The 25,936-nt window shown below is 43.0% G+C and overlaps 2 protein-coding genes across 5 annotated transcripts in view; both read left to right on the forward strand.

Moving 5' to 3' along the window:
* The window catches only part of LOC129711245 (E3 SUMO-protein ligase PIAS4-like), a 64,369-nt gene extending 47,586 nt beyond the window's left edge, over positions 1–16,783 (forward strand). For all 3 annotated transcript variants that reach the window (XM_055658766.1, XM_055658767.1, XM_055658764.1), the window contains 7 exons: positions 1,174–1,264; positions 6,801–6,932; positions 8,531–8,636; positions 8,836–8,909; positions 9,200–9,360; positions 13,618–13,757; positions 15,889–16,783. In XM_055658766.1, coding sequence (XP_055514741.1) covers positions 1,174–1,264; positions 6,801–6,932; positions 8,531–8,636; positions 8,836–8,909; positions 9,200–9,360; positions 13,618–13,757; positions 15,889–15,965 — 781 coding nt within the window. In that variant the 3' untranslated portion in view covers positions 15,966–16,783. The remainder of the gene's footprint in view (positions 1–1,173; positions 1,265–6,800; positions 6,933–8,530; positions 8,637–8,835; positions 8,910–9,199; positions 9,361–13,617; positions 13,758–15,888) is intronic.
* LOC129711242 (elongation factor 2) overlaps positions 1–25,936 on the forward strand; it is a 523,480-nt gene that overhangs the window by 486,941 nt on the left and 10,603 nt on the right. The gene's annotated exons all lie outside the window — the stretch shown is intronic.

Consider the following 25,936-nt stretch of genomic DNA (forward strand, 5'->3'; position numbering starts at 1 on the left):
TAAGTTGGTAAATTTTAAAAAAAGGATGGCGGGACAGGATCAAGGATTTGGTTTAGTCCGGGGGGGGAAACAGCGCCTGCGTGACCCGGGACTGGCTGCAGTTCCCAGATTCCAGCGTCCCCGGGACAAGCTGCAGTTCCCAGGTCGCCTGCGTGCCCCGGGACTGGCTGTAGCGCCCATGTCGCCTGCGATCCCCGGGTCTAGCTGCAGTTTTCAGGTCTCGTGCGAGCCCCGGGACTAGCTACAATTCCCAAGTCACCTGCCCGGGGACTGGCTGTAGCGCCCAGGTCGCCTGCGAACCCCGGGTCTAGCTGCAGTTCCCAGGTTGCCAGCCAGCCCTGGCACTAGCTGCAGCTCCCATGTCCCCTGCGAGCCCCGGCTCTAGCTGCAGTTCCCAGGTCGCCTGCCCCGGGACTAGGAAAGAGAGAGAGAGAGCGACGTCAGCCTTCTGCCCAGTAGCTACCCGCCAACAACCACCTCCACTGGTTGCGCCTGTGCCGAAGGACACCGTGGCTGGCTGGCGGACCGGCAGAAGGCGCTGAGGTGACGACCGGTTCCGCTGTCCGGTCCTGGCACCCGAGCTATTTCCCTCTCTGGCCACAAAGTGGTGGCTCCGTGCCCGGAGCGCCGCGGCAGCGGTGAGTGAGCGAGTTTCTGGCATGATCCCCGACCCCCTCCTCTTCTCACCGCAACTTTACCCCTGGCGGTCCAGCCAATTTGTGCAGCCTGGGCCGTGCTGACCTGAGCCAGACTTCCCACACGCCGTGAAAGGATCACTCCCCCCCCCCCCCCCCCCCCCCCCCCCCAGGAGCGCTGTCCTCTTACAGCCGCTTCCCATCAGCTGCCAGCAATGAGGGATAGACTTGGCTGAGGGATAGCCAAGTCTATCTTTCTTGGCTAACAATCTAACCTTCGGCCTCCAAGACGCAGGTAAATTTTCGTGCCTTATTTTTGGGTAAAAAATAGCGTCTTCATTGCCTGGAAATATGGTAATTTGAATCCTAGCAAAGATGGAACTAATTGAAACAGCACCATGTGTCACCTGACAGCAGCGTCAAAGTGTGCTGAAGGGTAAAGTTAATAATTAATGCTCTTGAACAAAGGCATGATAGTAAAATCTGTTGTAAGGTTTTTTCTTAAGTAACAATGAAAATATATTACTTTGTTTTTAAGGATATGTCACACAGATACAGAATTTATGCAGGAAGACCAGTATCCTCCCTATCTGTCAGTAAAAGTAAACTCAAGAGTGTGTCCTTTCACGGTAAGCTATTGTCATCTTCTTGCACGGGAGAAAAGAGAATTTCACAAATGGCAGTGGAACTTTAACAAAGTAATATTGTTTGACATTGCAAGTCTGTTTACTTTATATAAGTAATCAAATAAAAAACATTCTGCCACTAACTGGAATGAAATCTAACAGATTCTGAAATAAAGTCATAGCCAGGTTATAACTGTACCTTAAGATGCTATCTTCCCTCTACTTTTTTAGTTCATATTTATCCCCTGGATTTCTTCAGTATGTAGCCAGGCAATTTTACACACTTTCACTCCCTCCTCTGCCACTAAAGGATGGTGCAATATGTACCATCAACAAAATGCACTGCAACTACATCTGAAGGCTCCAAGCACTTTCCAAACTTGCATCCTCAAATACCTGGAAGAGCAAGAGCAGTGGGTGCCTGGGAAGCCACCACCTCATCGAAGCTCCCGATGAGCTCCATGGGAACGTCCAAGAGAGGACATGGCGGTGGGTGGCCGAGGACGAACCCCGGTCGGTGAGGGAGCCAGAAATTGGATGGGCCCCGCGGAGGGTGTCGGAGGTCGGTTGAGGATGCGCCGTGGAGAACAAAGGTGGGCTTGGCCTGGGGGAGCTGCCAAGAACAAAGGGGGACCTGTCGAGAACAAAGCGGGACCTGGGGTAGGGGGGCTGCCAAGAAGAAGGAGGGACCTTTTGTTTGAAACAACATTTGATTGTACAGACATTGAAGGTGCATAAGTCATGTTTTTTTAAATCTTCCAATGTATCAAAATTGAATAGAAATCGATGGTCTTGGTAAGGAACCTGAGTTTTCCATTAATGTTTATCATCAATGGAGTGCGAATGGATGAATTCTAATATTACAATAAAAAGTGCTTATGGACTATTACTCATCAAAATAAATCTGTTGAAGCAACTTGATAACTCAAAGCTCAGTGTTAGGCATAATTGAGATGAGGGATGAAAAGTCTGTTAAAATGTCATAAACATGTATTGCAGACTGAAAGACAATAAGACAAATGTGAATCAAAAGAAGAAGTACAGAAGGAAAGCTGAGGAAGGAAAGAGAATTGGAAATGGAATTTAGAAAATTCAATGGATAATTTGCATGTTCTTTCATCGTTATGAAAGGAATCAGGGTTGTATTACTGAGAAACAACGCAGGTGAATCTTTAAACCATCAAAACCTGTAGGCTCATGCATGAAAAATTATGGAGTCGGTGAGATATCAAGTGAATACCTACATTGTGGAACTCTGACCGAGCAAGAATCAGTGCCTGGCGAAGAGAGAAGTAGTAAAAATGAAACCGTAGAAGTTGTAATTAAAATGCATGAGTATGTTATCCAGACAATAATTTGCAAATAGTGGCTGGACTGTTTAATTTTGTAACTATATGCTACTTCCTTAAAATATTGCTTTAGAGGGTTATTATACACAATTAAATAAAAGTAAGTCATTGGGGTTATTTCTAGCAACTAGGATTGTAATCATAATTGTCATGATAACAAATTATCAGACGGTTTTAACTTTCTGATGTTATTTGCTATAAACTATTGTTATTTTCAGTACGTAGTATATTGTAGAGTTTTTATGGTAGGGAGAAAAGATACAATTACTGGAAATGATGGTATAGGAGATGAAATCATTGATTCTCGGCTACTGTTGATTATATTCTAAGTTTGACAGTAGAATTGAACTTGCTGGGTTTGTAAACAGATGCTGCTTATTGATCTAAGTTATGGGTATGAGAAAGAGAAACTTTTCTCTGGTGACAAATAAGGTTTACATTGCTACTGCTAATGAGAATCATAATCCTGGTGCCAGACCCCACCACCCTCCCTCCCCCAAACATGCAAATAGTTATGGTACTTGGTTTTGTTTTGCAAGTGCTTAGAAAAGGGAAGCCAACGCAGTCAGACAAAACTGCCATTTTATCTATGATTGGTGAATGCTGATCTGATCAACTGGATCTGTTACAAGTCAGAAGTGCCGCCATCAAGAACATTCTCCCCACACGTTCCTACCACAGTGTGGACTGCGACACAGACCACTCCTTGGTGTGTTAAAAGATCAGGCTGCAACTGCAGATTGGCTATAGCATGTTAGCCAATTAGAATGCTTAATAATTATAACCCCGCCTAATTATAACATTCATGGTGTAAGATCCTACCCACTGTCTACCAGTACGAGTAGCAGTGTGAACGTGTGCTTAGTAGTTAATGACCTGAACAATAAAGATGCTTGTGCTTCAACCTGTGTGAGTTTGAGCTCTTTACATGGTGTCAGAAGTGGGATTACTTGCGATACATCCCAATATGGACTTGGCGCAGCATGCTTGCAGACCTCTTTCAATGGCGATGTCATGCCGGTATCCTACGCCTACGCCTCGCACACACTAACGGCTACTGAGCAGCGTTATGCACAGATAGAGAAAGAACTGCTTACCATAGCTTATGCCTGCTATAAATTCAAAGTTTCGGAAAAACTTTTACGGTAGAGACTGATCATCAGCCGCCGTTGGTCACCATCCTGAGCAAACCGATCCATGCTGCCCCAGCAAGACTTCAACGCATGATGATGCAGCTACAATGGTTCGATTTTCGCATTGTCTACAAAAAAGGTAAAGACATGCACATCGCAGACACTTTATCTCGAGCACCGCGAACAACACCCATTCGTACAAGACCAATTCTCCATTCTCAAAGTTTTGTACGTTCCAACTGACCGCTTGCGCCGCCTCGCCGAACACACCGCTGCTGACAAAACCTCCCAGCTGCTAACTTCAATCATCAAAGGCAGATGGCCAAACAAACAGTCCAACACTCCTTTTGAACTATGAGCCTACTTCCTTGTAAGTGACGAACTTGTACTACAGGGCGGAGTGATAGTAAAGGGTCACAAGATGGTCATGCCCCCTTATTTGCGAAACGAGTTCTACGAGGAGATCCACGGTGGCCACCCAGGCATGGAAGCCACCCTACAGCATGCAAAAGAAATGACCTATTGGCCCGGAATGACCAAGTACATTCGGGAAAAAACAGAATCATGCGCGATCTGTAACAGACAGGCACCAGTCTCTGCTGTCCCAACCTGCTCCTTCTCTATTCGTTTGAATTCGATTTTCTGCCATCCATCTCCTCAGAAATAGTCGTTCAGAAGCTCCGACAATACTTTTCCGTACATGGCATTCCAGCTCGCCTTCAGACCGACAACGGAACACAATTCACCAGCCAAAAGTTTAAAAACTTTGCAAAACGGTGGAACTTTCAACATGTTACCAGCAGCCCAAAATACACAAAGTCTAACGGACTTGCCGAACGCGCTGTTCGGAGCGCCAAACAACTCATGGAATGCTCCTATCTGGCGAAATCTGATGTCTACCTAGACCTGTTGAACTTGGGAAATATTGCGAGAGACAATGTTTTAGACTCTCCAGCCCAGCGCCTGATGTCCCGCTGAACGCGACCTCCACTGCCCGTGACACAGGATCACTTGAAGCCCAAAGTTTTCAGCCCTGTTGTAGTTCAAAAACGCGTGCAATCCAGTCGAGACGCGCAGAAACATGCTTACGATAAAACCAGCAAACCACTTAAGCCACTCATCCAAGGCCAAGTGGTCCGACTACAGACAGACAAAGGACATACCAAACTGGGGTACGTCCATGGCCCCGCAAAGGAACCACGTTCCTACTGGTCGATGTCGGTGGTACCATCTACAGACGCAACCGTCAACATCTCCTTCCAGTGAAGGAACGACGCCCGGCGCACCAGGGTCCTGATGCATCTCCACTCAATTTTAAAGTGATCGCTGTTCCAGCACGTTGCAGCACCTGCAGCTGCTACTCCCGCATTCTCCCCGCATAGGTCTGTTCCCCCTTCCCTTTTTGTAACCGGTTCACCGTTGCCTCCGCGACGGTCTTCCCCGACGGTGTCTCCCCAAAGTCTCCTGGGCTCACCGAAACGCGTCCTCACTTTTCGGAAGAAAAGGTTGATGAGGCAGCTCCTTACCGTACGAGGACCGGGCGGGTTAGCAGGCCACCTGTTAGATATGGCGATTATGTTTAACCCCATTATTAATTAGATGTGGCAATTTGCATTTAACAATTTATTTACTCAATGTAGTGATAACGCTTTATCTACTTTTCATTTATAGAAGAAGAGATGTAGATTGGCTATAGCATGTTAGTAATGCTTAGTAATTATAACATTCATAGTGTAAGATCCTACCCACTGTCTACCAGTATGAGTAGCAGTGTGAACGTGTGATGAGCTGCTTAGTAGTTAATGACCTGAACAATAAAGATGCTTGTGTTTCAACCTGTGTGAGTTTGAGCTCTTTACAGCAACCAACGAGGTTCTACCGTTCCAAGAAGCAGGAACCCTGCATCGATGTCAGCAAGATGCCCCGTCCTGACCTCGCGCAACAGTTTGCAGAGGCATTTGAGAGAGAACTTGGCACCTCGTGTCCTGGAGACTCTGCAACAGAGAAGTGGGAAATTCTGCGGAACACCACGCACCGCACAGCCTTGGCTAGCTTTGAGAAGAAGACCTCGAAGACACACGACTGGTTTGAGGACAAGTCGACAGAGATGACTCCCGTCATCGACCGTCCTAGCCGAGTGCAAGCAGTCAGCTAACGCGAAGAACCAGCAGAGCCTCAGGTCTGCAGCAGCAAGGTTTAGCAGACTGCCAGGCGTTGCGCCATTGACTACTGGACACAGCTTAGTGAGGACATCCATACGGCCGCCATAATAGGGAACATCAGGGGAATGTACGATGGCATTAAGAAGGTACTAGGATCAGTCCAGCCCCCCTCAAATCCTCCACTGGGGAAGTAATCACTGACGAATGCCAGCAGATGGAGAGATGGGTGTAACACTACTCTGACCTCTACTCGAGAGAGAACACTGTATCCCCCTCAACCCTTGATGCCATCAAGTGCCTGTGCACGTTGGATGAGTTAGACACAGAACCGACGGTAGACGAGCTCAGCAAGGCCATTGACAGCCTGGCCTCAGGCAAGGCCCCAAGCAGCGATGGGATTCCCCCTGACCTGATCAAGCATTGCAAGACTACCTAACTGCTTCCTTTGTATGAAGTCCTCTGCCAGTGCTGGCAAGAAGGAGCTGTACCACAGTCATGACCGAGGGGAGCCAACTACTGTGCATGCTCGTTAGCTGAAAGTGTGCAGCTATCTTTTTGAGGAGCAAACACTTTTTTCCCACGCTATTCATTTTATTAAGTTAGTTCTCTCCTGTCCAGGTCTCTGATCATTAATGCCGTCTTCTTGAAGGATTGTTTATATTGTTGAATTAGAAAATAGGATGATCCATTTTAGTTTAGGTTTTCCCCCTTCTCCCTCGCCTTCATCCTTAGGAACAAACGTATAAGACACTGTCTCAATAATTTGAGAAAGTATTACATGACATACAGTCTGGCTTCAAAACCTAGAAGCAATTTGAATGTCAATTGTTTAATAATTTTGATTGGCTTTGAATTTTATTGCCAGATATTTAATCCTCTGTATTTTTCATTTAAGAGTTACTTTTCATCAAATAAGCCTGGAGTAGAACCAAAAAGACCATGTCGGCCCATTGATGTTACACCTCTTCTCAATTTGACATCTCGTGGAGCTAACTACTTAAATGTGTTTTGGGGCCATTTTACTACGGTATGATTACACACTATGTATCCATTTAGAATTAGTACTTTGCTTATAGTACTATCAAACCCTTAGTACTATAAGTGATACTTTGCCTTATTCATAGATTCATAGAAAATAGGTGCAGGAGTAGGCCATTCGGCCCTTCGAGCCTACACCACCATTCAATATGATCATGGCTGATCATCCCTCAGTATCCCGTATCCGCCTTCCCTCCATACCCCCGATCCCTTTAGCCATAAGGGCCACATCTAACTCCCTCTTAAATATAGCCAATGAACTGGCCTCAACTAGCTTCTGTGTCAGAGAGTTCCAGAGATTCACCACTCTGTGTGAAAAATGCTTTTCTCATCTCGGTCCCAAAGGATTTCCCCTTTATCCTTAAACTGTGACCCCTTGTCCTGGACTTCCCCAACATCGGGAACAGTCTTCCTGCATCTAGCCTGTCCAACCCCTTAAGAATTTTGTACGTTTCTATAAGATCCCCCCTCAATCTCCTAAATTCTAGCGAGTACAAGCCGAGTCTATCCAGTCTTTCTTCATAAGACAGTCCTGACATCCCAGGAATCAGTCTGGTGAACCTTCTCTGCACTCCCTCTATGGCAAGAATGTCCTTCCTCAGATTTGGAGACCAAAAGTGTACACAATACTCCAGGTGTGGTCTCACCAAGACCCTGTACAACTGCAGTACAACCTCCTTGCTCCTATACTCAAATCCTTTTGCTATGAATGCTAACATACCATTCGCTTTCTTCACTGCCTGCTGCACCTGCATGCCCACTTTCAATGACTGGTGTACCATGACACCCAGGTCTCGTTGCATCTCCCCTTTTCCTAATCGGCCACCATTTAGATAATAGTCTACTTTCCTTTTTTTGCCACCAAAGTGGATAACCTCACATTTATCCACATTATACTGCATCTGCCATGCATTTGCCCACTCACCCAGCCTATCGAAGTCACCTTGCAACCTCCTAGCATCCTCCTCACAGCTAACACTGCCCCCCAGCTTCATGTCATCCGCAAACTTGGAGATGTTGCATTCAATTCCCTCGTCCAAATCATTAATATATATTGTAAATAGCTGGGGTCCCAGCACTGAGCCTTGCGGTACCCCACTAGTCATTGCCTGCCATTCTAAAAAGGACCCGTTCACTCCTACTCTTTGCTTCCTGTTTGGCAGCCAGTTCTCTATCCACATCAATACTGAACCCCCTATACCGTGTGCTTTTAGTTTGTATACTAATCTCTTATGTGGGACCTTGTCGAAAGCCTTCTGAAAGTCCAGATATAACACATCCACTGGTTCTCCCTTATCCACTCTACTTGTTACATCCTCGAAAAATTCTATAAGATTCGTCAGACATGATTTACCTTTCGTAAATCCATGCTGACTTTGTCCAATGATTTCACCACTTTCCAAACGTGCTGCTATCCCATCTTTAATAACTGACTCTAGCAGTTTCCCCCACTACCGATGTTAGACTAACTGGTCTGTAATTCCGTTTTCTCTCTCCCTCCCTTTTTAAATGTAGGAACAACATTTGCATTTGATTGAAGGAGGTTTGTAACAGTTAGGGACTAATTCCATCCTTTATTTCTTTTAGCGATATTCTATGGTATTACACCTTGTAAGGCAGCACAGAGTAGCAGAATTACTGCACAAACTTCAAGCAAATGAGACTAGAGCCTCTGAAATTTCCAGGGAATTAAGTAAGTACTTAAGTAAGTCACAATATACCAGGTTTACAAATTGTTGATTTAAGCTATATTGAAACTTGATTGTGTTAGAAGGTTTTTTTTAACTGGGAGTACTGCTGCAATAAATTATCAGTTTGTTAGTTTAAGCCAGGATAATTACAGTTTGGAGTGTGGTTTTGGTAAAAATAAATTATCCTGTTTTTCATTAAAGTTCGCAAAAAGCTTCGATTGGAACCTGATAATGATGTGACCACAACTGGCCTTCGTGTCTCTCTTATGTGTAGCGTAAGTATTCCTTCCTGTGATAACATCTTTTAAAACTAGTAAAAGATTTCTACGCATTAAAATCATTCTTATAATTTTAAACACTGGAGACAAAATATTAAACAATTAGATTTTTCTAATTAAAATCTAAATATTTTCTCATTATATAAACAACATTTGTAACAATTAACAGCAGTGCTAGACCTATTCCTAGGGAAGTGGATGTAGTGGTTCAAAAATGTTTTATTGAATCTTACATGTGTTTTGAACAAGAACCCCGTTTCTAATCTTGTTAATTTTGTTGCTAACAGCTTGGCAAGATACGCCTATCGGTGCCCTGCCGTGGTATTACCTGCACACATTTGCAGTGTTTTGATGCAGCCCTTTATATTCAGATGAATGAAAAAAAACCCACTTGGATGTGTCCTGTGTGTGACAAGCCAGCTCCTTATGAACTGTTATTTGTAGATCAGTGAGTATCGTTTGCAGATTTATAGTGCTGTTTTTAATGCTATTGTTGATGTGACTATGGTTTCACACTGGTTATTTGATTGGACTAGCTGATGAAATGGATAAACCAAGTTTTCCCTCCACCTCCCCTCCGCAAAAAAAGAGTATGTTAACACTTCTATGTGCATCTTCTCATTGTCCAAACAGACTGTACCTCTTGCGTGACCAGCTTCAGGTCGGGAGGCAGTTGGACAAAGCATCTCTAACCCAACAGCACCAGGTGGGACTTTTGTGGCTTTATTTTCCACAAGCACTGATTTAGTGGGGACTTGTCAGGAAGAGCGAATCAGTGGAAATCTGGGAAGCAGTGGTTCAAGCTGCATTACATTCAACTCAGTTGAAGTGAAGCTTCTGCTGTATGTGGTCATCCGTTTATCATGATCTATCTCACTGCATCCTTATTGAAAATCCAACAGAAATACTAGAAAAAAGGAAAGACCAAAGTACATTATTAATGGAAATTGGACACGATCCTTTAAAGGTCTGCCAATTTTTCTCCCTCTGATTCATTCCACCAAGGTATCCAGTTTGACGAATTCCTAACATTTTTAACTCTGCATCGCTTGAACCTATAATTTATGGAGCATTGCTGCGAAAGTAACTAACATACTCGTGGCTCATGGGGTAAAAGGAATACCGAAATGTATATCCATTAATTGCAGCATTGTTTAATTTTCCTTTCTTTCACTTAAGAGGTATTCATCCAGGGATTAATCATTTTACCGTGATTTTTTTGTCAGTTTTATAAATATTCATCTGTTTTGTGCATGAGTGTGAAAAAAATATTTAATCTATGTCCTTCTCCAGAATATTGAAATCCTTGTGAGTCACCTGCAAACTTGCTGCTTATTGTCTATGCTGGATAAACTGAAAATGGTATTTTATAGGGCTAAACCTTTTTACTTTATTAATACAGTGTTTGGACGGCTGGCAGAATTTATTAATTATAAAGTTGTTGCTCCTGAAAAAATTATGAATCATCTCTGCTTTCGTACAATGATATTATTCTTCCAATGTTGTTTACTAGGTAAACAGAAGTTTTGGAGATTTTGAAACAATGACTATGAACTCAGAGCCCTGTTTAACTTGGGAAGAATGACTGTAGCTTGTTCCAGAGTTCCACCATTATCTGAGAAAAGAACCACTTCCAGGCATTTAACATGATTTTACATTTTATCTCTGGATATCCATTATCTGAAAAGAACCACTTCCATGTGTCTAACAATTTTAGATTTGATCTCTTGATCTCCCGAGCTGCTTAGTTCAAACAAACACTTGTCTGCAACTACATCAGGGCTGAATAAAAAAACCCGAAGAATATTGTTGTATAAATAATGAATATGCAGACCAATGCAGAAACTGAATGATGCATCTTACCCGAAAGAGGTATTCTAAAGCTTCGTAACCCTCTGAGCAAAGTAACCTCATCATATTTGCCCTTTTTCTAAAACTGAGCTCACCTGGCCTAAATTTATAAACCACGAGAAACTGTCCCCTTGCATCCACCCTTTCAAGCCATCTAATATTTGTTTAATGTTTCGATGCAATTGCCTCTACTAAACTCGAGAATACTGATTCTTTCCTCGTATAAACCTGCTTAAATCAGTTTAGTGAATGTTCTCCTCTTTATTTTTGCCAAGTATCCTTTCTTAGGTAAGGAGACTAAAGCTGTACACAATACTCCTTGTGTGGTTTCAACAAGCATAGAGTCTTAATTGTTATACGACTTTATTCTTGTATTAAAATACTCTTGTAATAATATTGCTATTGTACCAAAATAGGTAAGCTCGTAATTTTCACAGTGTATTCCATCTGCCATGTTCTGATCCACCAACTCTACTTGTCCACAACCCCTTGAAGTCTCTTTACAATCTCGTCTGTCACTAAATTAAACTGGTTTCATATTGTCAGCCAACTTGGAAATATAATGTTTTGTTCCTCTCAGTCAAATCATTGATATTGAAAGCTGAGATTAATTATAGCTTGCCAAACTTGGAAAACGTCATTTATTCCCATCCTTTGTTATTTGTCTAATAGCCAGAACTCAAACAGATTATTAGCATCAATTCCAAGTGGTCTAACTTGGCTCAACAAACTCATTTTTGTGACCATATTGTGTAACTTCCAAAAGTCCAAAAAAACACATTCACTTGCTCCCCTTTATCTGTTCTTCCTCTCAAAACCCCTGCAGATTGGTCAATGTGATTTATCTTTGTGCTCAGTTCGATTCTGCTTTCCTAGCTATTTCCTTACTATATCATTGATTTATTTGCCATTGTGCCACCATCTAGGGTGGTTCTATTTTCTTATTGAAACGAATCATTACCAAGAATAATGATTGAAGATTTGTTTTTTATCTGTAAAGTGCAATTTTCCCATGTATATTGGGCATATGCCTGACTAGCCTGAACGGTATACATAGGATCCAGGTAAAGGTAAGGAGGTCATTGGAGGGTTGAATAGGTACAATATTCACCAGACATGTATCGTCATTAAATTGAACCTGGTCAGCCACCCTTGTTATCCTTGTTGTTGTTGTAGTGGTTTGATATAGGTAAGTGAATCAATTTTAGAGAACACTGGATTGTGTTGGGTCTGGAGTTGCATCCTAGCTGGCCAACTAAGGATGTAAATTTCTTTATATGAAACACATTAGTGCACTTGATTACTTTTTATAACAGTACATGGATTTTATGTTCATGGTTACTGATTTTTTTTTTTTTAATTTCTGATTTGTTCAATTATACATTGCACAAAAATGGTGATGGGGGAGGAGACCCTCGTCTTTCTCACCAGTCCCACATCATTTCAGTGTCAAAGGTAGACACAAATGCTGGCGTAACTCAGCGGGACATGCAGCATCTCTGGAGAGAAGGAATGAGTGACGTTTCGGGTCGAGACCCTTCCTACTCATTTCAGTGTCAATTGTATCATAAAATGTAGATGTTATAGCTCACCAGAAACCTATGTGATCTCCAAGAAGAGGAAAAAAAGTAGCTAAAACTTAAGCCCTATTCTGGTGATGTGGTGGAGAAAGCAGACAAATTTATTTTGACCCCTCCCATTCAGACTTTGAAATAACTTCCAGTAATCTTTAGAAATAAAGAAATTCAGCTGCTGATTTACAAAAAAAAATCACAAAGTGCTGAAGTAACTCTGGTTCAGGCAGCATCTCTGGAGAACATGGATAGTTGATTTTTCTGGTCTGTCGTTACCCTTCGTCAGACAGAATGTAGGAGGTGGGAAAGAAAGCTGGAAGAAAGTGAAGGGCAGGGCAAAGCCTGCCAGATAGTACGTGGATCTATTACCTGAAACGCTTTGTCCTGGCTCGACTCTCTTCCAGCTTTCATTCCAACCCTCTGCAATCTGTCTGAGGTAGGGTCCCGTCCTAAGACATCACCTATCCATGTTCTCAAGAAATGCTGCTCTGTCCGCTGAGCTATTTCAACACTTTGTGCCTTTTTTCCCCCCCAGTAATCTCTCTCATCCCAATCTTGTCATTTTGTCTCTGGATTGCCAGCCCAGCCTTCCAGGTTGCTACCAATATATTTGATAATTGTAGCATTATTTTTATTCTGATTGATGGTGATGATGATGGTTTTCATTTGACTTTTGTAACTCCAATCTGAGCATTTCAAAAGATGGAAGTCAATATAGAATATGACTTGGTGATGATCAGTTACAATTTTATATAATTGAGGAAAGAGCAACATTTTACATAGTGCAAAACTAAGTAGTAATTGTTTGAAGACAAAAAAGACCACAGATGCTAGAATCTTGAGTAAAAAAACTACAGGAGGGATTCAGAAAATCTGGCAGCATTCCGAAGAAGCGTCCTGACTAGAAATGTCATGTGTCTATTTTTCTACACACATGCTATCTGGACCACTATGTTCTTCCATCTGTTTTGATATTACATGTAATCGTTCAAAACAGTTTTTAATTAAAAAATTCTGTTGAAAATGTCACTATTTCATTTGACTTGCCCTGCCTTGTTCAGGGTATGGAGTGATCTATGTCGCAAAGAGATGAGTCTGCATATGCTTTTTACTTTTCTAATTGCATCCTCAGAATGGCAGCACCTGTACCTGGCATCATTCTAAAAATTGTGCACCTTGTTATGTGCCCGGTCATGATTTTTTTTTAACCACTTTACTCTCTCGTCAAAGTAGAGTTGAGATGATGGCAATGATAGCTTTAATATGTTTTTATTTCTCAGGCTGTTTTTAGATATATTGAAAGAGTGTGAAGATGCTACCGAGGTTCAGTTTAAGGATGATGGTAGCTGGTCTCCAATAAAGCCAGATAAGCAGCCACAGAAGAATTTTGGACACAAATATTCAATAGTGGAATTAGAAGGTTTGTTTGTTTTTTTTTTAAACAAATGAGCACACACTGAGTATGCTTCGGTTATCTCGTTCAGCTGCCTATTGTGTAGGACCTAATGACATTCCAAAATGAAAAGTTGTGATTTTGACACGGAAGCCAATCTTTGTCATCCTCATGAATCCAATATTTTTTTTTTGTTTCTCTATTATAAGCAAGATCTTCACACTAGGACAAGGAGTTGTGACCCGTGCTGCAGAATCAACCAGTTTAGAAAGTAAATTGAACATGTAAAGTGAACATAAGGATTTTCAGTTGATGGCTTCATTTTTAGAATTTGGTAAATTCACTCACATTCATCACATTCTGAAAAGGATCAGCACTGAAGCATTATAACAACCACCTTTCATGTCACGAAGTTTCAAAGGGCACTTCACAGGAGCATTATCAACAAATGTTCAAAGACTATTGAATCTTCATCCAGCACCCTTTCTGGCAATGAATCCCAAATTCTAACCATTCATGACGTTTTTAAAGGTACAATTTCTCAATATCATGCCACATTAGCTAATCTTGCATTTCTGCCTTCTGACATTAAACTGTTAAATGAGTGATTCATAGTTTTAATGCTATACCAAAATTGATAATTGATCATGTCTGGAAATAAGGGCAGCATGGAGGCACGGCGCCATGGAGGCACAGCAGCAGTGTTGCCGCCTTACAGCGCCGGAGACCCGGGTTCGTTCCCGACTACAGGTGCTGTCTGTACGGAGTCATTGTGACCTCGTGGATTTACCCAGAGATCTTCGGTTTCCTCTCCCATTCCAAAGACGTACAAGTTTGTAGGGTAATTGGCTTGGTATAAGTGTAAATTGTCCCTAATGTGTGTAGTTAATGTGCGGCGATCGCTAGTCCGTGCGGACTCGGTGGGCTGAAGGGCCTGTTTCCGCGCTGTATCTCCAAAATAAAACCTTTTTGTTGGTTGCTGGGCTTCCACTTTATATAGGATACTAGAATAAAGATATTTCTCCTGTTAAATATTTATATCATGATTTCTTTAAGGAAGACTTTGCAGAGACATGTATGCAAAACTCCACATGACCTTGCTTCTATATTTGTAACTTTTTTATTCTAAGAACCCAACATTCTTTCAATTATAGTCATTAGTTGATCCAAAATATTCCTCACCATTGGTAGCTGCCTTGAACTGCCTAAGATTCTTCTTACCAACTTCTCTAATCAAGATTTTGAGTACCAGTTTTAAATGTTTCCTCTTTTGATTTTATTTCAATTATACTATGACTTTGGTTCACTGAAGTGCCCTTGTGGTAGAATTGTATAATATTGTTATTCATCAGATCCTATCTGTTCTATTTAATTATTAAAAATAAAGATGTATCTAAAACACTGCAAGATACAATGCATATTACAAGAAGCAGCATCGGTAAGGCTGAACTCAGTCTGAAATTGAAATCCAAGTTGTTGAGCAAGATTCACAATTGATACTGTCAGAAACCTGGGTTGGAATGACATTCCTTGGGAATCCAATTGAAGACAGTCTCTAGGCTGCATTAACAGTGCTGCAATCCTCTTCTTAGTTTAATTTAGAGATACAACGTAGGAACAGGACCTTCTACCCACTCCATCTATCACTGGTTCCATGTTCTCCCACTTTTTACATCCTACACACGAGGGGCAATTTACAGAAACCAATTAACCTAAAAACCTGTATGTCCTTAGGATGTGGGAAAAAAATAGAGCATCCGGAGGAAGGCTACATGGTCATAGGGAGAATGTACAAACTCCATACAGTCAGCATCCCTAGTCAGGATCTAACCTAGGTCTGTGGCGCGCTGAGGCTGCAACTCTACTGCCACCTGTGTAATGTGTAATGGTGATTTTGAGAAATCACAAAGCAGGAAAGGGAACTCATTTGTTAAAGCTAATGTTTCAGATCCATGTGTATACATATTACAATGTTCCATTGTCAGAATTTCAAGGCTTAATGGCTCTCATATTGCATATGTGTTAAGTCGAGTGGAAGCTCACCAGTTTGCCACCTTTCACCCTCTATGCTAATTTGAACGATTTACTCTGGAAATTGAATTCTTTATTCACATTATTTTGTATGTGGCTGACTAGTTTTCAATTGTGAATTTTACAGACTCCAATAATCAGTTTGGTAATCCTGCGAATGGCAAGAGTGACATGGACGTTATTGACCTGACTGTAGACTGTTAATGGGGAGGATTGGCTTTCCAAAAACAAATGTTGCTGTGGATGTTGGAGAGAGTGCACCAAGCGTGCAGGACACATTGTGGAAATATCCATCGAAAGAAGTCTACCTCTCGCATTGTAGGCATTAATTTCTCTTGGCTCTCCAGCCACGTCTACCTCTTGAAAGGATTGGCACAGTAAAAGAAGACAGATAATCTGTTTGGAGAAATGCTGCTCTTCAAGAGTGCATTCTTATCGACGTGAAGAAACAATGGATTAGTTTTAAACTGTGTGGAGAAGTAAGGACAACACATCGTAGTAGGGTTGTTTTTAAACTCTGCTCATGACTCCTGAATGGGTATAGATACCTAACCACATCCTTGTTCTTGGAGTGCAGCATATAGAAACAAATCAAAGCAAGTAAAAATTGTAAAATAAAACTGGCCTCTTGTTTATTGCTTTTACTTTTTGATTTCTAAGCGAGCGCCCATTGTCAAGCAAGCCAGAGTTTATATGCTGATTTTAGGAGTAAAACATCTTGGAGTTCTTCATCTTACTGTTTGATTCAAAACACCTAGCAAGTATATTGTTAGTACTGCTTGAAGCTGAAGTACCTGTAGGCAAACAGTGTTAATCACAATTCTCTTTTATGTGCTTAAGTTTAAGGAGGTAGCTTGGAGAAGTAGGTTGGCTGAGGTGTAGAATAACACACTAAGAAATATGGTAGGTCTCCAGTAAAAATATGAAACAGCTATAAGCCCCGTTCTCAAGGTGGGAAAATTCTTGAGAGAGAGTGATGTTTTGCATTTGTACATCTCCAAGCAGTTAAGAAAATGGAAGGACTGGAATATGGCTGCTTCCTCTATTGCTAATGCTAGAAAGATAGTAATATAAAAATAAATGCTACAAAGAATATCCAAATTCAAAGATTGGCTGTTCAATCCATTTAACTTTTCCTGATTGAGGTGCCAACACAGATGTTCTATGAGCTTGTCCCATGTACGTGACTTTGTCGGCGACTGCCGGCACCCATCATAGGGCGTTGCGGGTCGACGAAAATGTTCAACGTGTTGTAAATTCAGCAGTGACCCGAACAAGATACGACTCTTCGGGCGACTACTCACGACCATACAGGCTTCACCCCACGACATGTCGCCAGGGTGTCACCAGCATGGTCGTGAGTAGTCTTCTCGGTCGCCCAAAGGGTCGTACCTTATTCTGGTCGCCGTTGAATTTTCAACATGTTGAAAATTTTCGGCGACCTGCAACGACCTATTACGGGTGCCGGCAGTCGCCGAAAAAGTTGCGTAAGTGGGAAAGACCCTTAATTGTTTTGTTTTTTCCAGAGTGGTATTCCTTAGCAACTATACTGTGCCCTGATTTATTTTTTTTCCTATCTTCTGTCTTTTGTTTTTAGACCTGTGGTCACACACGCCCCCCCCCCCTCCCCCCCATTACCACCTGTCGAGTTAAGTGTCTCAACATTTAGAATTTACCAGTGCATTTCCTTTACTCTACCACCATGAATCATTATATAGTTAAATGGGAAAACAACCCATTTCTTCTTTTCTCCCTTGGACAGGGAAAATTCCTGATTTTTGGAATCCAAATATACATTCTAATGCAAGATTGGCTTGAACCTAATAGAGCGTGGTACTAGCTACTGATGTACCAATGGTTTATGGTTATTATTCCTTTACATTAATATGAATTTATTGCTGTATAAAGTTGTACATATTACATAGTTTATTTAGTTTATTTTTAATGCTTAAGTTAGTCATTATGTTACAATTCAGGTTTCCAATTTACCAAAATCAGATGTATTTGAGCACTAGTCGATCTTGAGGATCTTTGATGTTTCAGGCGCATCACTGATTCCAATAGTTTGCAATTACTGTGATGTGAAATGGTTGAACATTTTTAACAATTAATAAATTTCCCTAACTGCTGAAAAATGATCCTGGCAAATTTAGATTTACTGCATAAAGATTTAAGATAAATTATATACATTCAAATTATTTTTTGCTTGTCCCAGATTCTACATATGACACTTTTTCTGGTGGAAGCATAAATCACTTTAGATGTGTTTTTTACTTTCACAGAAAAAGGTTTCATGTCATCTGATTATTAAAATGACAATATTGATGAGCAAATTTAGTTTGCAATACCCATGGTATTGTTCCATGATTTCCATGTGATATCAGTGTCTCTGCTATGGTCTCTGACATTAAATTAAAGATTTGCATCACTAACACTACTGGCTAAAGTTTTTATTTTTGCTTAGAAAAATTGGACGGTCTCGGTGGAAAGTAGGCTGAATTAAAAAGAACTAATATTGAACGTTTGTGAATGTTGAAATTAGACAGCTAATCAAAGCATTATTTTTTAATTAGCCAATGTACTTTTATTGAAATCCCTGCTGCAAAACAAAATTACTCTAGAGAAGTTATCAAGGTAAATCCAAAGTACAGCAAATTAAAACACGTTTCATAATCAACACTTCCAAGAAATTCCACAATTGGAAAATTTGAAAGTTTGTTGCGACATTGAGTAAAGAAAGTTCTGGAGGTTGTCGTTCACCTGTTACATGTACTTTTCAACTGCATACAATATACAATGAGACCAAGCAACATTGCAAAATCTGAAATCTTCTACCAATTCTTGTGGACTTTTTAACATTCGGCTCAAATAATTATTTGGAAAAACAACTACAGCTGAACTTCAATACTCTGCAATCTGATTGTTCTGAAATCCCAGTAGTTGGGGAACTGGTTTACCAAGACCACAGTTCCTGCGCTTCCTTTCACGCCCAAGGCTATGGTTACCGCACTCCTTTTACATTTATTATACTGCTCTGTACATCCTTTTTTAAAATAGTGAATTTATAGTGTGATAGAGAATTAATTCAAATAACATCGAATAGTGTGGAAAATCTGCTAGTCCTGAGTGTGTTGGATTAATGGAGTTTTACTGTAGATCTTTTTTTTTAATTTAATAGAACATTGTTTAATGGGTTACATCAACCAAATGCACTTTGATCTCCAAATTAAACAAATGCTGCCTTACCCATAGAGTTCTTCTAGCATTTTGTGTTTTTCCTCAAAATTCCAGCATCTGCAGTCTCTAATGTCTCTGTTTATGGATGGACTATGGACCGGGTTGTGCTTTGTCCAGACTGCTGCGCACACTTACCCCACTGAGATGATATTCAGACCCCTTTACTTTTTCCACATTTTGTTACGTTACAACTTTATTCTAAAATTGATTTTTTTTAAATCATCAATCTATGCACAATTTGAAAAAAGCGAAAACAGGTGTTTAGAAATTTTTGCAAGATAATTAAAAAGAAATAACTGAAATATTACATTTACATAAGTATTCAGACCCTTTTCTCAGTACTTTTTTGAGGCAGCGATTACAGCCTCAAGTCTTCTTGGGTATGACGCTACAAGCTTAGCACACCTGTATTTGGGTAATTTCTCCCATTCTTCACTGCAGATCCTCTCAAGCTCTGTCAGGTTGGATGGGGAGTTTAGATGCGCAGCTATTTTCAGGTCCCTCCAGAATGTTCAATCGGGTTCAAGTCCGGGCTCAGGCTGGGCCACTCAAGGACAATCACAGACTTGTCGAGAAGCCCCTCGTGCGTTGTCTTGGCTGTGTGCTTAAGGTTGTTGTCCTTTTGGAAGGTGAACCTCCGCCCCAGTCAGAGGTCTAGAAAGCTCTGGAGCAGGTTTTCATCAAGGATCTCTCTGTACTTTGCTCCGTTCATCTTTCCCTCGATCCTGACTAGTCTCCCAGTTCCTGCTTCTGAATAACATCCCCACAGCATGATGCTTCTACCACCATGCTTCACCGTAGGTATGGTATTAGCCAGGTGATGAGCGGTGCCTGATTTTCCACCAGACGTGACGCTTGGCATTCAGGCCAAAGAGCTCAATCTTGGTTTCATCAGACCAGAGAATCTTGCTTCTCATGGTCTGAGATTCCTTTAGGTGCCTTTTGGCAAACTCCAAGCGGGCTGTCATGTGCCTTTTACTGAGAGGTGGCTTCCATCTGGCCACTCTACCGTAAAGGCCTGATTGGTGGAGTGCTGCAGATATAGTTGTCCTTCTGGAAGGTTCGCCCACCTCCACAGAGGAACTCTGGAGTTCTGTCAGAGTGACCATCATGTTCTTGGTCACCTCCCTGACCCAGGCCCTTCCCCGATTGTTTAGTTTGACTGGGCAGCCAGCTCTATGAAGAGTCCTGGGGTGGTTCCAAAGTTTGTCCATTTAAGAATAACGGAGGCCACTGTGCTTTTCTGCAATGCTGCAGAAATTGTTTTATACCCTTCCCCAGATCTGTGTCTCGTCACAATCCTATCACAGAGGATTATGGACCATTCCTTTGTCTTCATGGCTTGGTTTTAGCTCTGACATGCACGGTCAACTGTGAGACCTTATATAGACAGGTCTATATTTGTGCTATACCAAATCATGTCCAATCATTTTAATTTACCACTGGTGGACTCTACTTGATTGAAGTAGAATCATCTCAAGGATAATCAATGGAAACAGGGTGAACCTAAGCTCAATTTTGAGTGTCATAGCAAAGGGTCTGAATACTTATGTAAATGTGATATTTCAGTTATTTATTTTTAATTACTTTGTAAACATTTCTAAATGCCTGTTTTTACTTCTGGGCTTTGTGTGTAGATTAATGATAAAATATAATTTAATCCATCTTAAAATAAGGCTGGAACAAATGTGGAAAAGGTGAAGGGGTCTGAATGCACTGCAGATGTCCTGGTGGATGCAGCAGTCTGTGACTAAACTTTAGGTAAGGGATCCTGATGTACTGTCTCTAGCCCATGCTATTCAAACTACTTTTCAAAATATCTAAGTATTTATGAGTTTGAATTTTTATTTTTAATACATTCATTTAAACTATATATATATATTTCAAAATAAAGTAAAATATTGTGGGGGGGAGGTAAAGGATTACTATAGCTACCTTTTCCATGCAACTCAGTGCCCTATTGAAATGAATGGAGTCACGTGAGTTATATTGAGTGGCTGAATGCAGTGATCTCCATAATGTTTGGGACAAAGACCCGTCATTTATTTATTTGCCTCTGTACAATTTGAGATTTGTAATAGAAAAAATCACGTGGTTAAAGTGCACATTGTCAGATTTTATGAAAAGGACATTTGTCACAAATCTCAAATTGTGGAGTACAGAGGCAAATCAACAAATTATGGGTCTTGTTCCAAACATTATGGAGGGCACTGTATGTTACCTATCCATTCAGCTCCACACATCTGAGCTGCACCTGACCCAGAGCAGTGTTCATCAGCAGAGAGGAGATTTTTAAAAATGGCTTCAATTCTCCAATGTACTGTATACGTACCTTCTGTAATGCAGTGACCCAGTGTGAGTCACCTGCGAAAGGTGAGTACATTCCACTCTATTGCTCAAGATTCCAACATCTGCAGTTTCTTGTATCTCCCTGTATTTGCTGCCAACACTTGCATCTGCGACCAAATAAAAACACATTTCTAAGAACAACTGGCTTTTCATTACTTTGTGTGATTCTACACAGTGGGGTTCAGTTGCATTGTGACATTATATTCATGCCCTAACTTGTTCTCCTGCGGCCTAGAGTTTAGATTACATAACTATTCCGGTTAGTGCTATGCATTTGACAATGTACTTGCAAATGAGTGGAATGTGATCATGGATCAAATTACACTTGTCTATACAGTTCAAGGAAAATTAGGCTTAACCTTAATTGAGCATTCTCAGAACAACATTGGAGAAGGGTTTCGGCCCGAAACGTCACCTATTTCCTTCTCTCCATAGATGCTGCTGCACCCGCTGAGTTTCGCCAGCATTTTTGTGTACCTCAGAACAACATTGTCTTGTTGTGCACCTCCTTACTAAACTAACTCCCAAACCTGCTATTTATCCTTCAGACAACCCCGCACCTTACTCAACCAGGCCTCTGTCCCAGAGAGCACGTTTTGTCCCAGGAAAATTATAACAAAGGTGATTTTTAACAATTGTAACTCAAAGCATTGGAAGGGAATGGTAAAGATGTTTTCTTTATTTCTAGAAGGTCTTTGGAAAATTGCAGGCAGAATGTTGATTGAGCAAATATGACCTTCAAATTTGAATGCTTCTACCTCATAATAAATCAGTTTAATGTGCGCATCACACAAATATACCTTGCATTCAAGTTGAGTAAAGATCTCTAGATTCCATCATTTATGGGTGAAGATTGTTGAACGGATCTGTCGTGAGTAAGCTATGAACTCAGTTGTACAACATAAAAGAAGAAACACTGGCCAAACTGCTCCCTGTGCGATTAGCATTGAATAAATGATATCAAATAAGGAGAGCGGGGTAGGGGGTGAGGGGTGAGAGATGGGGAGAGAGATGTGGGGGGGAGGAGGGAGGGATGGGGGAGGGGGGAAAGAGTGGGGAGGGAGGAGGAGAGAGGGTAGTGGGAGTGATGGAAGGGGTGGGGGGAGCGAGGGAAGGGGTGGGGTAGAGAGGGAAAGGGAAAGGGTGGGGGGAGAGGGGATAGGAGAGGGGGGAGAGAGTGGGAGAGAAGTGGAGAGTGGGAGGGAGGGGTAGCGGGAGTGGTAGAAGAGGACAGAGGGGGAAGGGTTGGGGGGGAGAGAGTGGAAGGGAGGGGAAGAGATGGGTGGGGGTGGGAGAGGCGTGGGGTAAGGGGGGTAGAAGTGGAAGAGTGGGGAGGGAGGGGTAGGGGGAGTGGTGAAAGAGGGATAGACGGGTAGGGGGAAGGGGGTGGTGGTAGAGTGGGAAGGGGGTGGTGGTAGTAGAGGGAAGGGGGGTGGGGGAGAGGAGAGAGATGGGTGGCAGAAGGAGAGGGGTGAGGAGAGGGAAACAAAAACATAGAAATTAAGTGCAGGAGTAGGCCATTCGGCCCTTCTAGCCTGCACCGCCATTTAATATGATCATAGCTGATCATCCAGCTCAGTATCCTGTACCTGCCTTCTCTCCATAACCCCTGATCCCTTTAGCCACAAGGGCCACATCTAACTCCCTCTTAAATATAGCCAATGAACTGGCCTCAACTACCTTCTGTGGCAGAGAGTTCCAGAGACTCACCAATATCTGTGTGAAAAATGTTTTCCTCATCTCAGTACTAAAGGATTTCCCCTTTATCCTTAAACTGTGTCCCGCCTGTCCTGGACTTCCCCAACATCGGGAACAATCTTCCTGCATCAGACAAATGCAATTCTGGACTTTTCTCTTCACAAGCAAAGTCAGAATGATGGTTAGTGAAGAATTCGAATAATCGCTGAGCGTTCAGATGCTGCGCGCATATCCTGCACCAAAGGGGGGGTGGGGGGGGGGGAGCGTTGTGTCGTCACACACAAAGATCCTGTAGTGGAGAGCTCTGCTATAAGATCTTTGGTCACATACTAAGCACGCGCCTCCACAAACAGATGAGCGTCTTCTTGAATGGAGAGCGCGTGGCCGCCTCCACAAACAGTCACACACACTGTGGACCCGCCCCCACAAAAAATATTGTGTGAGGAAGGGGAGGACGAGGGTGGAGAGGGAGGGGGGGGAAGAGAGGATGGGGGAGAGAGGTGGAAGAGTGGGGAGGGGTTGGAGCGGGCGTGCATGAGTCGAGAGAAGAGAGAAGGGCAGAGAGAGAGAGAGAGGCTTGTACAACAACAAAAAAGCTGCATAAACTCAGCGGGTGCAGCAGCATCTATGGACTGAAGGAAAAGGGCAACGTTTTTGACCGAAACCCTTCTTCCGGGTTTTCGGCCAAAAACGTTGACCATTCAATTCGCTCCATAGATGCTGCCGCACCCGCTGAGTTTATCCAGCTTTTTTTTATGTCTACCTTCGATTTTCCAGCATCTGTAGTTCCTTCTTAAAGACAAAGACTGCACGGTAAGGGAATGAGGAGGGAGAGGGGGAAGAGTGTGGAGGGAGGGGGAGAGTGGTAGGGTGGAAGAGGGACAGGGGGAGGGGTGGAAGAGGGACAGGGGAGGGGGAAAGAGGAAGGGGGGGAAGAGAAGTGGAAGAGTGGGGATGGAGGGAGGGGGAGAGGGGTAGCAGGAGTGGTGGAAGAGGGACAGGGGGAGTGGTGGAAGAGGGGACAGAGGGGAAGGGGTGGGGGAGAGGGGAAGGGAGGGGGAGACAGGGGTGGAGGAGGGAGGAGACGGGTGGTAAGGGGAGAGGGGAGGGGTAGGGGGAGAGGGGAGGGAGGGGAAGGGGGAGTGGGGGAAGGGAGGGAAGGGGGAGAGGGAAGGGTGTGGGGGGAGAGGGAAGGGGGGGGGTAGAGAGGGATGGGAGAGGGGGTGAGGAGAGGGGGGGAGGATAGAAGGAGGAGAGAGAGAGAAGTGGAAGAATGGGCAGGGAGGGGAGGGGTAGCGGGAGTGGTGGAAGAGGGACGGGGGAGTGGTGGAAGAGGGACAGGGGTAGGGGAAGGGGTGTGACAGGGAAGGGTAGAAAGAGGGGTGAGGGAGGGAGAGGGGTGGGGTAAGAGGAGAGAAGTGGGAGAGTGGGGAGGAAGGGGTAGAGAGACTGGTGGAAGAGGGACAGAGTGGTAGGGGAAGGGGGTGGGGTAGAGAGGGAAGGGGGGTGGGGGAGAGAGAGAGATGGGTGGCAGAGGGAGAGGGGTGAGGAGAGGGACACATAGAAACATAGAAATTAAGTGCAGGAGTAGGCCATTTGGCCCTTCGAGTCTGCACCGCCATTCAATATGATCACGGCTGATCATCCAACTCAGTATCCCGTACCTGCCTTCTCTCCATACCCCCTGATCCCTTTAGCCACAAGGGCCACATCTAACTCTTAAATATAGCCAATGAACTGGCCTCAACTACCTTCTGTGGCAGAGAATTCCAGAGACTCACCACTATCTGTGTGAAAAATGTTTTCCTCATCTCAGTACTAAAGGATTTCCCCTTCAAGAGTCAAGAGTCAAGAGTATATTTAATTGTCATTTGGACCCCTGGAGGTCCAAATGAAATGCCGTTTCTGCAGCCATACATTACACACAAATAGACCCCAGACACAACATAATTACATTTTACATAAACATCCATCACATAGCTGTGATGGAAGGCCAAATAAACTTATCTCTCCACTGCACTCTCTCCCCCCCCGATGTCAGAGTCCCTTTATCCTTAAACTGTGTCCCGCTTGTCCTGGACTTCCCCAACATCTGGAACAATCTTCCTGCATCAGACAAATGCAATTCAGGACTTTTCTCTTCACAAGCAAAGTCAGAATGACAGTTAGTGAAGAATTTGAATAATCACTGAGCGTTCTCTATGGCAACAATGTATTTGAGCATTGGGCATTGTGACATCACACGATGGAACGTTCACCATGGGCTGGGCTCCTGCAAAGGCATATGTAAATGAATCCATTCCGATTGGACATATGTGAACATCGGGCATTGTGACATCACACGATGGAACGTTCACCAGGGGCTGGGGCAGGTGCTGCTTCTATGGGTGAGAAGCCAGTTTATTTTTGAAATATTGTGGTGGGGGGGGGGTGAAGGATTTGATTAAAAAAGTGTACTTAAACACGACGAAATGTAATGAGGAGCGGATACTTAGAAAGAAAAGTGAAATCTCTACCGAAATGGAAAATATGTCGGCGATTCTGCGTCCGGTTTCGGAGTTGCGGGGAATCAAAGGAAGAAACGCGGCCGGAAGCCGTACATGCAAATGGATCCATTCCGATTGGACGTCTGCGAGCGTCGGGCATCGCGATTGGACGTCCGCGAGCATCGGGCATTGTGACATCGCACGGCGGGAACGAATCGAAAGGCAGGAAGGGCGCCGTACGGCAGGCGGTCGGATGGGGCGAGAGTTTTATATATATACTAGACCAAGTGCAGACCCGTTGGGTCTTCTCCCCCAATGGTGTGATCCCCCAACCCAATATTCCACCATGCACCCGTCTCCTCCAATGGAACTGAAGCCGTTCTCAAAAGTAAGATTCCTGCACTG

This window comes from Leucoraja erinacea, chromosome 29 (assembly GCF_028641065.1).
Source record: "Leucoraja erinacea ecotype New England chromosome 29, Leri_hhj_1, whole genome shotgun sequence".
Classification (NCBI taxonomy): domain Eukaryota; kingdom Metazoa; phylum Chordata; class Chondrichthyes; order Rajiformes; family Rajidae; genus Leucoraja; species Leucoraja erinaceus.